Source organism: Hibiscus syriacus, unplaced genomic scaffold (assembly GCF_006381635.1).
Source record: "Hibiscus syriacus cultivar Baekdansim isolate YM2019G1 unplaced genomic scaffold, ASM638163v2 tig00008256_pilon, whole genome shotgun sequence".
In the NCBI taxonomy this organism is placed as follows: domain Eukaryota; kingdom Viridiplantae; phylum Streptophyta; class Magnoliopsida; order Malvales; family Malvaceae; genus Hibiscus; species Hibiscus syriacus.
Window position 1 is genome coordinate 166,555 of NW_024062159.1, and position 13,781 is coordinate 180,335.

Below are 13,781 nucleotides of genomic sequence, written 5' to 3' on the forward strand. Positions count from 1 at the left end.
GGAATGTTTCGATGGGCATGTGGTAGGACTCTGTACATATCATTGGGGGACATGACACCAAACTCTGCTATTAGGATATCATTGGGGGTGGTACATGTATCCGAAAAATTGAGGGAGGGAAGATTACGGTGGTTTGGGCATGTCCTTAGGCGACAACCGTCGGATGCGGTCAGGAAGGTAGAGTCGATTACAATCGACGGTGTCACAAGGAGAGGACGACCAAGGCGGAAGTGGGAAGACTGCTTGAGATCTGATTTGAAGGATTTAGCCCTTACCGAGGACATGACCTCTGATAGGAAAGTATGGAGACTTAAGACCAGGGTAGCCGAGTAGTGCGGCTCACAACCATAGGGTATAACATCTCTGTCTTCCTTTTAATGCCTTTGTAGTAATTTCCATGACTTCTAATTTATATATGTTTATGTCTATATACAGAGATTTTTTACGTAGGGATTTATTTGCAGGGATTACTTCCCATTACAGACGTGCATATGAAGACTGTCCAGCTATGTATTTATTTATTTATTTATACATGCATTGCATTCTATCTTTATTTTTAATTTTCTGACTGCCGAAGGTCTTCCACGGAAGCTGCTCTTAACCTGGCGTTGGGGCAGTCTACTATCCTACCTCCCTCTTACCCCATTACATATGGGAATAGGGTTTTGTTGTTGTTTTTGTTGTTGCAAATCAGAGCAACCCGGGACTGAACCATCTCGAGATATCGATCAACACGAATAACAAATTGGACTGAGCAAAATGGGGACGAAGGAAACAACCCCCATTAGGATCGAAAACGACCACCGATGGAGGGGGTATAAATACCCCACCAAACCTTCGAAGCAAAACAGAAGAAAACCACAAGGAAATCAATCAAGCCACCAAAGCAACCAAATACAAAAACGCAGCAATACATAGCAAGCATACAAAAAACGAGCCAAAATAGAAAGCAAAAAAAACAATCGAAATCGAAAGCAAAAAGAAACAAAACTTAAAGCTTTGTCTCGCCAAATAACGCTAATAACGCATAGAAACCATGTCGGAAAAGGAAAAACCACCGGGAGTTGAAAAGGCATCATCGGAAAAGGATAATTTTCAAAATTTTCAAAGGTAAGTAATATGGATCGAGCTTCTAAATTTTAATTTAACTTTTAATTTTTGAAATTAAGACAACCGAGAAATTAAATTGGTACCGAAAGGGAAGTATAAGGGTGCTAATCATTCCTTGACTCTAATCGACTCCCGAATCTGATTAATTTCTGGTAAAACGTAGATCAGGTAAACGATAAGTTAAGGTATCCGGTCAACCTAATTTTAAGTGATCGGTGACAGCTCTAACACATCAAATTTAAGTCGGAACCCGATTTCGGGACCACCCAAAGGACAGTTACAACAATTAACATGTGTAATGATGATATATTCTTATGCAATTGTCTCTCTACTTATATTTGCACTAAATGATTATATTTAAGAAATTCATAGAGTATAATATAATAGAAATGAGGCAATGAGTTTGTAGAGCGTAACATTCAAATATTATCATACGTAGATTAATAGATTGTGATCGTTTTAGAGAAGCGCTATCATCAATGGATTATCAACACATCCCATGAAACAACTAAAAAGTTAATCTGACGATCTCTTCCAGATATTCAAGTACGGTTGAAAAATTTAGGAATGAGGATGCAAAATGGTACCTTAATTTGTGTTAGAATAAAACATCGAGAAGATGCTTGCAAATCTTGATCCACTTCATGCAATATCGATCAAGTTATAAAATGAAACATTCCTAGCCTCTATGCCGTCCACCTAATCAAAACGAACAGGAAACAGAGAATAAAATTGAAATTATTTCAAAGAGTATTTTTACTTGAGTATTTAGAACAACGATTAGACCATCCTATATATAGACTCATTGTTTTCATACACCTAAAACTCTTAGTTTTTGGCTTAAAAACATATCTAATTTGAATTACGAATTATCCTTAAATAGAATATGTGATAAAATAAGTAAGTGTATAATTACGATAATTATATATTTTAGTTATTATAACCGTAAATTCTAATTATCTTATATCAATAGCTTCAATTATACAATACTTATTAAGGTATATAATTACAATAATTATATATTTAAGGATAAGCTACATGTTTAGTACCCTACCTATCAATTTTGTTTCATTTTGATCATTCAACTATTTTTTCAAAGTCGTACCTAATGTTTAATTTTGGTTTCATTTTGGTCACCCGCCGTTAAAAAAACAACGGTTATGCTGATGTGTCACCATAAGATAATGTCACATCATCATTGAAAAAATAAAAAAAAATTACATCAGTAATTCTATTAATTTTTAATAGTGGATTATCAAAATGAAACCAAAACATAACGTTAAGTATGATTTTGAAAAAAAAATTAGATGACCAAAACAGAATAAATGTAATAGTTGTGGCACTAATGTGTAATTTACCCTATTATTTATTATGTTTGATAGTTACCATGGATACTTTTGAAAAAAGTTGTTGAAAAGGAAAACATTTGTCATTTGGGATATCACAACATTGGGATATCAAAATGTGTTAATTACTGGAAAGAAAATCCAACCGTTGGGATGTCAAAATGTTACCGTTACCAATCTCATTCGTTTATTTTATTATTCTTTTTCCTGAAACCACTTTAGATATCACCTCCTCTCCCCATTTGCCATGACAATCTCTCTAATCTCACCTCATCCGCGATACATTGTTTAAGTTTGTTAATTTAATCTTCAGTCATGGTTGAAATGGCAGACGCTCACATTGTCAAAATCCCAGTCGATGAAGAGCAACCACGAAAGCTCTCACGTGCTTTGGCCACTGTCACTACAATCCTAAGCCATCCATTGATCTCTGAGTCCCGGCCATCTCTTGCTTCTCAAGTTGTGGCAAAGAGAGGAAGACGACACAGATCTTCCAACTCTGTTGCTTCTTTGTTATCTTCCATGGCCTTTTCTTCATCTTGTTCACATCTTCCAAAGATCACATTTGCCGGAAATTGTGGGTGCCATCCGTCGTTTCACTCGTCTTTGCGTTTTTGGTTCAGGTTAAGCTTTGCAGGTACTGGAAAATGTGTTTAAGAGGGAGCGGAATGATAACCGAGGGCTGACGAGGTGCATTCAAGAACCGAGGATGAAAGGGGAAAGCTTTGATTTGTCGAAAGAGCCTCACGTTGGGAAGAGGATGAAGAGCACCAGCGTTGAAATTAAATGGAAGGGTGTGACATGGTGGTCTCAGTACCTGATCACTACTGTCTTGTTTGCTTCTCGGTTTGGCTTTTCCAGGCTACAAGTTCGTGCTTTGTGGATTCTTATATCATGATTAATGACGATGCCTCCAATTGTTGAAGGTCTCTTTGGCTTTCATTGGAGGATTACAGCCAAATCCGGTTTGACGTTCCCATCGGGGATGAAGCATCGTGGTCCGATAATACAGAAAACATGAGCCGTCAACACCACTACAGTGTTGCAGAGGCCATTGTGTGACCTTCTTGACCTGACTCATTCAACCGGCGATTCCTCAGTTTCAGAGCCCAAATCCCAGTACATATTTTGAAAAAACCTGAGAAAAGAGATCTTCAATGGCAACACGATTTTTGTTCTTTTTTATTTAAATGGCACCACGACTTGCGACTTGTGTGCTCAATTTTAGCTGCACAATAAAATTTTCCCTGCCTCAAATAACTCTCTAAAGTTAAACTCATTAGTCATGTGCCACATATGCGCCATGTGCCAGTTCGTTGTTTACAGATCCAAAAATACATAAGATCATAAGATTTACGAACAGATGGTTTTCGCAGAGAAGACGGCAAATATTCAACTAGAGCTAGGGGAACTACTTAACTAATTGCTTTCGAAGCCAAATATCCGGAACACACCTTCATCCGCTGAATATTTGTTCTTGTCATCACCAGCATAAGCAAGTAAATTGTACTTTGGATTCCATTCCACGCTATTCATGGCAGCTCGACAAGGAATTTGGTGCACAGTTCGCCCAGTATGAACATTGGACTGTTTCAGACAACAGAGGAAACATGAATACGATAACTTTTATGAACTGTTTACGGATAAGGAAATCCAAACCAATGCATACCATATCAATAAATAGATCTTCACTGGCAGAGGCAATATAGTCTCCTGTGTAATTGAAGCTTATTGTCCGGACGGGCCACCTGCAGGAACACAAAATGGCCATTTCATGCCAATGAAAAATGTGACTGAAATTAAAACGAAGTTGTGAATTCAGGTGAAACTTACTCAAGCTTAGTAAATGTTCGCACGCAAAGCATCTCCGATATATCCCAAAGGCTAACTAAGGAATCAGCACTCCCAACAGCAAAATATCTACCATAAACGAGAGATGGATTTATTGGAAACATTTATCATCTCAATGGGAGGAAGAAAAAAATTCTCAATGACAGCTGATCACAAATTTTGTTTGTTGGGGGGGAGGGGGGAGAAACTTGCATTTGTGAAAATCATGAAAAATATATAAGGTTACAGGCAGCACACATGTCCAGAGTTGCCCTTACATAGTATATGCAATAAATAAAGTCAAAAGCTTAGAAATTAAGAGAAATTTAGACGAAACCTTCCTGTTGGGTCAATTGCAATACAGTAGCAACCAGCTGTATGTGCCACGAGGGTGTCAACTGGTTTAAGTAACGGGTATGCAAGTACTTCAACAGTACCTTAGAAGAAGAAGAACCAACACGTAGAACATAAACATCATTTAAACTAACACGTAATAATAAATAATTTTTGAATCAAAGTGTGAAGCACAATTGCTAACAAGAAATTGTTCTAACCATTTCCCGTTGTCAGAAAGAACATGTCTCCTGTCATGTTCCAAGCAATTTCATTTACCTGGACAAAGAAGTGCACGACTCACATGAATTAGAATAATGGAAATTTTGTTCATCTGTTTAATTGTACAACTTAAGTAACAATTTCTAGCTTCCGATGATTAACCATTTGTTTCAAAGAGTGTGAAAAGGTCAAAGAATGTTGATGATATTCTATTAATGCCAATCATGTATCAAGTGAATGCATTGTGCACTTAAAAGTGGTCGCCTGGTCGGTATTTTACATGTTTTATGTAAAAACTAAAACTTGTAGAATTAGGCCTCTAATGCAAGCATCAATTGTTTCCCAAAATCCACATCTTCAAAGGTGATAACATAACCAAGGAGAAGAGAGCAAATTAGTAAAAACAGAACAATACCTCATAACTGAACTTGCGCCTGTGAATAGGCTTAAATTTTCGAACATCCAATATTGTTAATTCATCATCCTTCAGAGAAATAAAACAGAGTAAGATCGATGATAAACTAATTCGTTATCGTGATGAAACGATGAAACAATGCAACAAAAACTACTCTATGAAAACTAAATCAAATGCATGTAAAATGTTCCAAGCCAAAGATGTATTGAAGTGCACCAAGTGACATAGGAAAGTAAAACTTACCCTATTACCAACGGCTATGTGTGTCCCATCAGGCTTATAAGTGATGTTTATATTCTCCCCGCTAAGTTCTGCTTGCTGGGAGCACTTTCCGCCTGCAAAAGCCAATGCAGGTAAAGTTAAACAACTATCTGGAGGTTAAGCAACTGAGTGCGATGATAACTCTTTATTTAGTCAGCATCTAATAAGCCGCTTTGCATTCAGAATCACTGAAGTGTTCATGAGAATCAACATAAGAATCACAGCAACGGCAAAACAAGCTATAGAAGTCTTTCCCCTTACAAGTTCTGTCTTCCAAACAATAACATAAAACAGCATTCACTTACTTCGAGCATCCCACAGACGAACACTCTTATCACCAGATGCAGTCGCTATGAGATCAGCATGTTTAGGGTCCCAACATAGTTGATCCACGCTATCAGTGTGTCCCTTCAATTCAATATCTTTAGCCTTGCCCTGCACCAAACATTACAAAACCACCATTAGCAATGCAAAATTATCAAATTTCCAACATCCACGATACAACCAAAACTAATTTCAGATAAATTGTGCACAGGGAAACATAATTTTGGTGAAGATACAATAAAACGGATGCAAAAAGACTAGATAGCTAGATGTTTAAAACGGCTCCCATTACTGTATGTGTATACCAAAAGGAAAAATATATCATCCGTCCCTGTACTTGGATGAAGTTAGATATTTTGTACCTATACGAAGTTAAAAATTAAAGCTTCTTTTCACGATTTAAAGAATGTAATCCAATCATGGATACTATTCGCATTCTAGGTCAAAATTTGTCATCCGGACACTTGTGCGAATATACCAACTTGAGAAGCAAATCATTTTGAACTCAGTTAGCATATCCAATAGTAAGCAAATTTTGGCAGAAAAAATATTAAAGGTGTCGATGAATAGATTAGAATTTTTAAATCAACAGGATTTAATTTTTTTTTTTTTTTTGAACTTTTTTAGTACATAGACTAAATATAAAAATTTGCCAAATTACAGAGATTCAGTACAGATTTTTACCATCATAAAAGCATAAGCAAAAGTATAGCCATCAGAACAATTAGACGAACACCCATCTGTAATCCACTCCTAAATCATTCTTAATGATGCAAAAAAAATCCACATTCAAAATAGCCAGAGATATTTGTTCCTTCGGTGGAAAACTGAAAACTACCCAGAATAGGAAGAAACGTGGAAGAATAAGTGGGATTTACATGACCGTGAGGCTCAATATGCCAGACTCGAGCGGTTTGATCAACGGAACCGGAAGCAAGCTTGGTCCCCGTACAATTCCAGGCCACTGAATGCACCTTTGGAAAAAGAAATAAAATATTTTAATTAGGAGAGGCATCAAGACAGGAAAAAGAACGGGGAAAACCCCTACTTTCTTCTTGTGACCTGGATACTCTCTGCTATGCAGATTCTTGAAGGCTATTTTCTCCTCCATTTCTCTTCCTCTCGGGTTTGTTCTACCCTTCGGTTTACTTAAAAAAAATAGGGCATATTTTCACGGTCTTTTATCAAAATATACCGAGGAAAAAATTAATGAAATAACACATATTTTTTTTAGGGTAAACTGCATCAGATACCATTAAACTTTATCTGTTGATCGTTTATACCATTAAACTTTTAATCTTACCAATTATAACATTAACTTTTAATCTTACATTTAATTATGCCACTCCGCCGCTAAATTACTAACGGAATGATGGCATGGCTAATGTTTTTGACATAACATGTCACATCACAATAACATCATTTTGGTACGATTGTTATGATGCCTAAAACGATGTTGTTTTAAAATATACATTCTAAATTATTTTTTATATATCAGATATTTTTTAGTTAGATTAAAATATTTTTAAAACGTTTAAAAATGTATTTAAAAGTTTTAAAACATAAAAAACATTAGTAAGTCACTATTTTAAATTAATTTTATTCCACAAATTAGGTCAACTTTCCCTTAAGCATAAATGTTGAATGCAAGGCAATATGTTAGTTTTCACATGAGAGCGCCCACATGAGTAGATTCACTTTGGGCATCACTGCTAAATTAACTGGAGTCCGTCAGAAGAAATTATAAAATTATTATTAAATTGTTTTAAAATAAAACTGAACTGATTTTTAAATATCAAAGATTTATTAAATTATTTTAAATTAAGATCCATAAGTAAATTTTACAAACTATAATAACAAATAATGATCAAGGGTTTGAATCCTGACGTTTGTGATATTAATTCAGATCAGCTTCTTCTTCTTCTTCATCTCCTTATTTAAATTCTCCATCGTCTCCAACGTCTTCAATTCCAACCCAAGTTGTCAATGCAAAGAGGAATTCCTTGAAACTCACCGCTCCATTTTTATCCCAGTCCATCTCTTCTGCAACATCACATGAATACAAATTCAATATCAATCACCATTAATGAAATCAACCATCCCTGTCTGCTAACTTAATGAATCTCTGATGTTCTGCAACTGCAATCTTCTCTTGTGTCTATTTATTTTCTAAAATTCATTCCTCAATCTAAGCTGACACAACTGCCACATTGCCTTCTAAACAATGTTATCATGCATATTTTCTGCATAACTTGTCTATGAAAAGTAAATTAAACACCAAAATGCACATGTTGGCATGTGAATTTGAGTCACTAAGTACATTTTTTCATATATATATATAGACTACAGAGAGAGAGAGAGCTAACCAAATCTTTTGGTGGCTATTGGTCCAGAGGAATGCTCCCCAGATTCATTGATAGCTTGAACCATCTCATTCTTGCTAACATAGCCATCCTTGTTCTTGTCCAACAATACAAATGCATCCACCAATGTTTCGAATGTTGCCTCCAAATTCGGCACTCCCATTCTCGATTTCTTACTTCATTGTCATGGAACACACATTGTGTGATATATGATGAAACACACCACCTCAAATACAAAAAAAAAAAACGAAAAACACTCTGAAAATCAAGGATACGGCTTCGAATTTGGTAGCATTGTCCTTGAGAAGATATACTAGGCAAAGAAGTACGATGAACTCGTTGAATTTGATCCCCATATTCTGGTTGATATCGCATGCCTCAAACAGATCATTTATCTCCTCTTCTGTGAAACAAACTCCAAGCTTGTGCAAACATTTTTTCAACTCTTCATGGTCAATGGCACCATTCGAGTCCTCATCTGCAAAGATAATCAATGGAAGCAAACATGTTTCTCAATGTATTACGAACAACAACGAAAAAGGGAGTTTTAAGATCGAATTCGATGGTGTAAATAAACAATCAATTGCTAAAAAATTTCAACATTCGGATCACTACAACACACATGAGATAACTTACTTACCGAACTGCTCAAAAATAGCTCTGCAGTTCCTTAAGCTGTCGTCAATTTTAGGGAATTTTAAGATGATGCTGTTAAAGGATTTGATTGCAGTTCCTTTAGAAGCCCTGCGCTGCATAACTTCAACCATCTTAGCTTCTAGTTTTGTCTCAGGTGATTCAAGCTTTCCAGATACACCTCCCATTTCCAAAGATCACTGGGGACAGATTAGATATTAGCCACCATACAAACATTAAAAAAAACTAATCAATTGAACCATTCATTGCATAATACCAGGAAGATACGATTTAAAGAAAAACGATGGGTATTTGAGGAACTGTCAACAGCTTTATCTACTCAAGGGCATCAACCAAATAAGAATGGTTGACTTTTTTTTATCTCAAAAAAAATCCAAAAAGAAAAGCAGAAGCATGAACATCAAATCAAAGGCAAAGCAGGGATTTTTTTAGGACTTGTAGACTACCTCCTAAACCCAGTGGAAGTAAAACAGCCAAAATAAAACGAGAGACTTGATGAACCAAGCTAGCTTCCAACAGCAAACGAGAAGTGATTGGATAATGGGACAAAAAGAGATGAAAAAGGAAGGGTTTTTTGTGTGTAGGTTGATGTTAGATTGAGGTATTTAGAGAGTGAAGTAGAGGGAGAAGCAACCACGTAGAGAGGAGGAATATGTGATGAAATTGAGGGCGCCTGGGCTGGCAATGACACCTGTGGTTGAGGGTAATGGTAGGACACTAACCAAAGTATCTGCGCTGACTGTCCCCAAACAAATACCGACCGAAGTTTTTTACTTTATTGTATTTTCTGGTTGAAAACTCGTTAATTTCAATGGCGATCCATGTTTATCTGAAGATAAACAATTGCTCTCATCTACTTACTCTTTGTCCTATTATCAAAGTTTTTTTTTTATATAATTTGAGTTAAATCGAATTCATTTCACATTATAAAGATAATACTATAAGAGGGCCGCGTGGCAGATAAATCACCGCCACCAATGCATCCTCTTTGTGTTATATATATATATATATATATATATATATTCGTTCTCAATTCTCACCTTCAAGGTACCTCTTTCTATCTTCTGCTTTTTCTAGTTCTGGGATTCTGGAATTTGGTGAATCAAATGAAACCCAGTGATTCATGTCTCTACTACTTCATATACATACATATCTATGCAGTTTACAAATGCTTGGTTGTTTAATTGGGTATTCAAGATAGTTAATATAGGTGTCTGTCTGTTTCAAGAAGGGGGATATTTGTTAGTGGTTATTGTGTTTAGATTCATACAGGGTTTTTATTACTATAATCCTGAAACCTTAATATTGGCCACTTTTTGTCAGGTTTTAACTTTTCATTGTAATTAATTAAACATTTTCTTTAAAATAATGCTGTGTGTATATGTAGAGGCCCTGTTGCTAATTATATGTGCCACTGGCAAGCAACAATGATGGGCCCAGCAGACAGTCCTTTTGCTGGAGGAGTGTTTCTTGTTGCCATTCACTTCCCCGAAGACTATCCTTCCGTGTATGTGGCGGAAATTCGAATATCGGATCTGGTCTGATTCGAAAATTTAGATAATTAAAATTTTAGATATCTAAAATAATTATTTGTATTCAATTGAAATAATTAGATATTTGAATATTTGGATCGGATCACTGAATCAATGGATCGAATTAATCTTTTTGCACATCCCTACATTCAAGCCACCCAAGGTTAAAGAAAAAAACACTTGTCTCCTCATTTGGTGATATATGTTTTATTACTATTTTCAACTAAAAATTTTGCTTCATTTTGGTTTGATGACTGGCTGTGGGGCTAAAGCTAGATATTGTGTTATTACCTCATGCAAGAAATTTTGACCTTCTTTGAGTTAGCATCTTTAATAAACATAGAACATAGAGAAAATGTGTAATGCTGAAGGAAACTATTATAGCATGCTAAAATAAATGAACCTAATGTTCCATATTAAATTTGGACCCATGTTTTGTTTTTTATTGGCTTAAAGGCATCACGACCTTTTAAATATGTCATTTATATAGAGTTGCTTTCTAAAGTATTTTTCGATACTTTGTCCCCCAATTTAAACCATTGCCTCATTTACTCTAAATTGTTAACTCTCTTAAAAAGCACAAGGTTAAATTATATATTTAGTCACTGAACTATTCTTATAGTTTTATTTTGATCACCCAACTATTTGTTCTTCCAAAATCATCACTAAACTTTTTTTCTTCTTTTTGGTCCCTTTTTTTACTTCAGCTGCATTAGAACCTTTAGCATAAGACTGGAAAGTGTTGTCACCCGCATTGACTTGGTCCGGTAACTTGAGAAACTGTAGACGGCGGCATTGTCACCTTCACCGTAACTCTTGAAACCATTTACCGGATTATTGGTATCAAATGTGTACAAAGTGAAAGTATCTTTAGCTCCATTGGCTATTTTTCCATAACCAGGAAAATCTGACCCCATCACATTCGATCCTTTCATGTAGCTACTGAACTCGTTGGGAACGCCGTTGCCATTTTTGTCGTAATTCGAAAATGATTACTGCCTGTGTTGGCTTTCTCTGTGTAGCACATGAATATCTACCCATGCCCGTTGGATTCATCGGAGTGGGGAGTGAATTTGAGGTTAGGGACGATGACTAAATGGTGATCTTTTTTATGTTTGCACAGATTGAGAATGACACTAAAAGAGACCTATTTGTGCGTGTATATGCTTGACAAGTTCGATTTTACTTCCGCATCATGTCTCCCACCTTTCTTTTCCATAATAATCTAGAAGTTTAGTGTACTTTTCATACTTAATATGTCTTGTATTGCTGTTTTAGCTGGCAGCCTTCCGATCATTATGTTTACACGTTGAAGATGCAAATTTTTCAAAGAGGTATTTTACTGATCTGCTTCTCGGCTTCGTTTAACGTTGCTGGTGTCATTTTTATAAACAGGAAAGCTTGTGTTCTACATAGAAAGCTTTTGTTCGTGTTGCTGAAATCCCTTGCTGTCATTTTATACTGAATATAAGTAACTTTTCTTCTTCTTGTCTTCTTATTACTGTTTTTTTCATAACACGTTATCAGCATGAGTTGCTTAGAACCAATAATCTATTTATATTGAATATTAGATTCATCATCCACGATTAGATCTTATACAATAAAGATTCAATTTTCAATCATATCAATACATCATAATCTAAGATAAGTATAATCATACATTTATTTAGTTCTTTGAAAGCCTCTTATATGCTTACGATTTGATATTTACTTTTTTTTTTATTTCACTGAATCGATTCAATGAAAGTGGTTTAGATACTTTTATTGTTATAAAAGTTTAATATTATTTGTTCGAATTACGGAAAAATGAAAAAAAATCAATAATTTTAAGTTTATAATCAAAATATAAGAAATTATTTTTTCATTTTTGTCGTAAATTTATGAACAGCATGCCAGAGACAAACATTTGTCAATCTGTGATGCACATGAATATTATATGATATGAACATGGGTGTTATTGTTCCTCTTATTAAGATTGTTTTAGAGGCCACTATATTTTCACAACACGTGTGAGAAAAACAATGGAAGACTTGTGGCATGACCTGTACCCTTAACCCTATTGTGGCGTACTAATTTTAACAAAGCAGTTGGAAGATTCAACTTTTGAATTCAAACACCAAAAAGGGAAAAAAATGAAACAATTAATTGTGTTGGTTTGGTGTTTCAGCGACGAACAAAGCAACGAGATGTTATAAATTTATGAGCAGTTGGGACATGCTGCAATAGTCATATGGAAAGTGATTTTAACTAGAGATTTGCAATTAGGTAATCGTTTAAGTTTCAGTCGTATCTTGTCAGGTTAGGTCAAATCGGATATAAATTGAGTCAGATCAATTTAATGATTCGACTCGGGTCAGGTTGAGTCCGGGCCAAATCAGTTCGGGTCATTTTTATGTTGATTTGATATCAGATTCAGTTTGGGTTCAAGTCGGGTTAATTTCAGTTTGGATCAATGTCAGTTCAGGTCAAAATGGTTCAGGTCTGAAGCAGTTAAATACCATGTTAATTCAGTTGGATCTTGTTCAGATCGGGTCACATCATTGACAGACAAATTCAGGTAGGATCTTACCGATACGGATTGACTTCAGGTCAGGTCATTTTTGAGTTAATTATTTTTTTGTCTTTCAATGTTTCATGTACGTCGAATTGTAATTTGTAATTATATATTATTTAGAATAAATTATAAAATTATAAATAATTATGAGTCAGTTTTAATAAAAATATAATTTGAAGTACTAAATTGAACAAACATGAAATTACAAACAAAAATTTAAATAAATTAAACAACAGACATAGATGAGGGATCAAATAAAAATAATTATAAAATGTGAAGTTGAAATTAATATAAAAATGAAGTATATTACATCAATTTAAAAAGTTGGTGAACAAAAATTTATAGTGTTTGAAGATTATGATATAATTTATAAAATTTGAAATGAAATTTATTATGTGATTTATAGGGTTTGAAGTAAATTACAAAAATATAAATAATTATGGGCCAATTATAAATACAAATATAATTTTAAGAATTAAATTACAAGGGTAAACTACGCGGGAAACCACCAAACTATGGTAAAAATCATTTTGACCACCAACGTTTTAATTTTATCAATCAGACCACCCAACTATTTAAATGTTTCAATCAAACCACCGACCTTTAATTTCTAAAGGAAATGGTGACATGTCAGTTAATAAAATTGATATAATTATATATTTAGTCATCAATATTAATATATTCTATCAATTAACCATCATTTTAATTTAATTAAATAAATTTTACATCCAATTAGATGACATGTCATCATCATATATCAAGGAAAAACAATTGAAAGAAATAATTTGTTGTTGTTGATAGGATATGAACCAGGGCTAAAAGGAGGGAATATGCATA

At 34.7% G+C, this 13,781-nt stretch overlaps 2 protein-coding genes across 2 annotated transcripts; both read right to left on the reverse strand.

The window, feature by feature from the left end:
- Positions 1 to 3,679: 3,679 nt before the first annotated feature.
- Positions 3,680 to 6,995, reverse strand: LOC120202138 (THO complex subunit 3-like). The gene is made up of 10 exons (XM_039202619.1): positions 6,890 to 6,995; positions 6,720 to 6,815; positions 5,823 to 5,952; positions 5,500 to 5,591; positions 5,257 to 5,325; positions 4,841 to 4,898; positions 4,624 to 4,723; positions 4,290 to 4,376; positions 4,126 to 4,204; positions 3,680 to 4,043 (listed from the first exon to the last, which is right to left on the reverse strand). The coding sequence occupies exons 1-10, from the start codon at positions 6,950 to 6,952 to the stop codon at positions 3,876 to 3,878; spliced, it is 942 nt and encodes a 313-aa protein (XP_039058550.1). The 5' UTR covers positions 6,953 to 6,995; the 3' UTR covers positions 3,680 to 3,875.
- A 752-nt stretch (positions 6,996 to 7,747) lies between these two features.
- LOC120202139 (probable calcium-binding protein CML21) lies at positions 7,748 to 9,391 on the reverse strand. Its single transcript, XM_039202620.1, has 5 exons — positions 9,305 to 9,391; positions 8,845 to 9,037; positions 8,480 to 8,682; positions 8,208 to 8,376; positions 7,748 to 7,884 (listed from the first exon to the last, which is right to left on the reverse strand). The coding sequence occupies exons 2-5, from the start codon at positions 9,023 to 9,025 to the stop codon at positions 7,775 to 7,777; spliced, it is 663 nt and encodes a 220-aa protein (XP_039058551.1). The 5' UTR covers positions 9,026 to 9,037; positions 9,305 to 9,391; the 3' UTR covers positions 7,748 to 7,774.
- Positions 9,392 to 13,781: the final 4,390 nt, after the last annotated feature.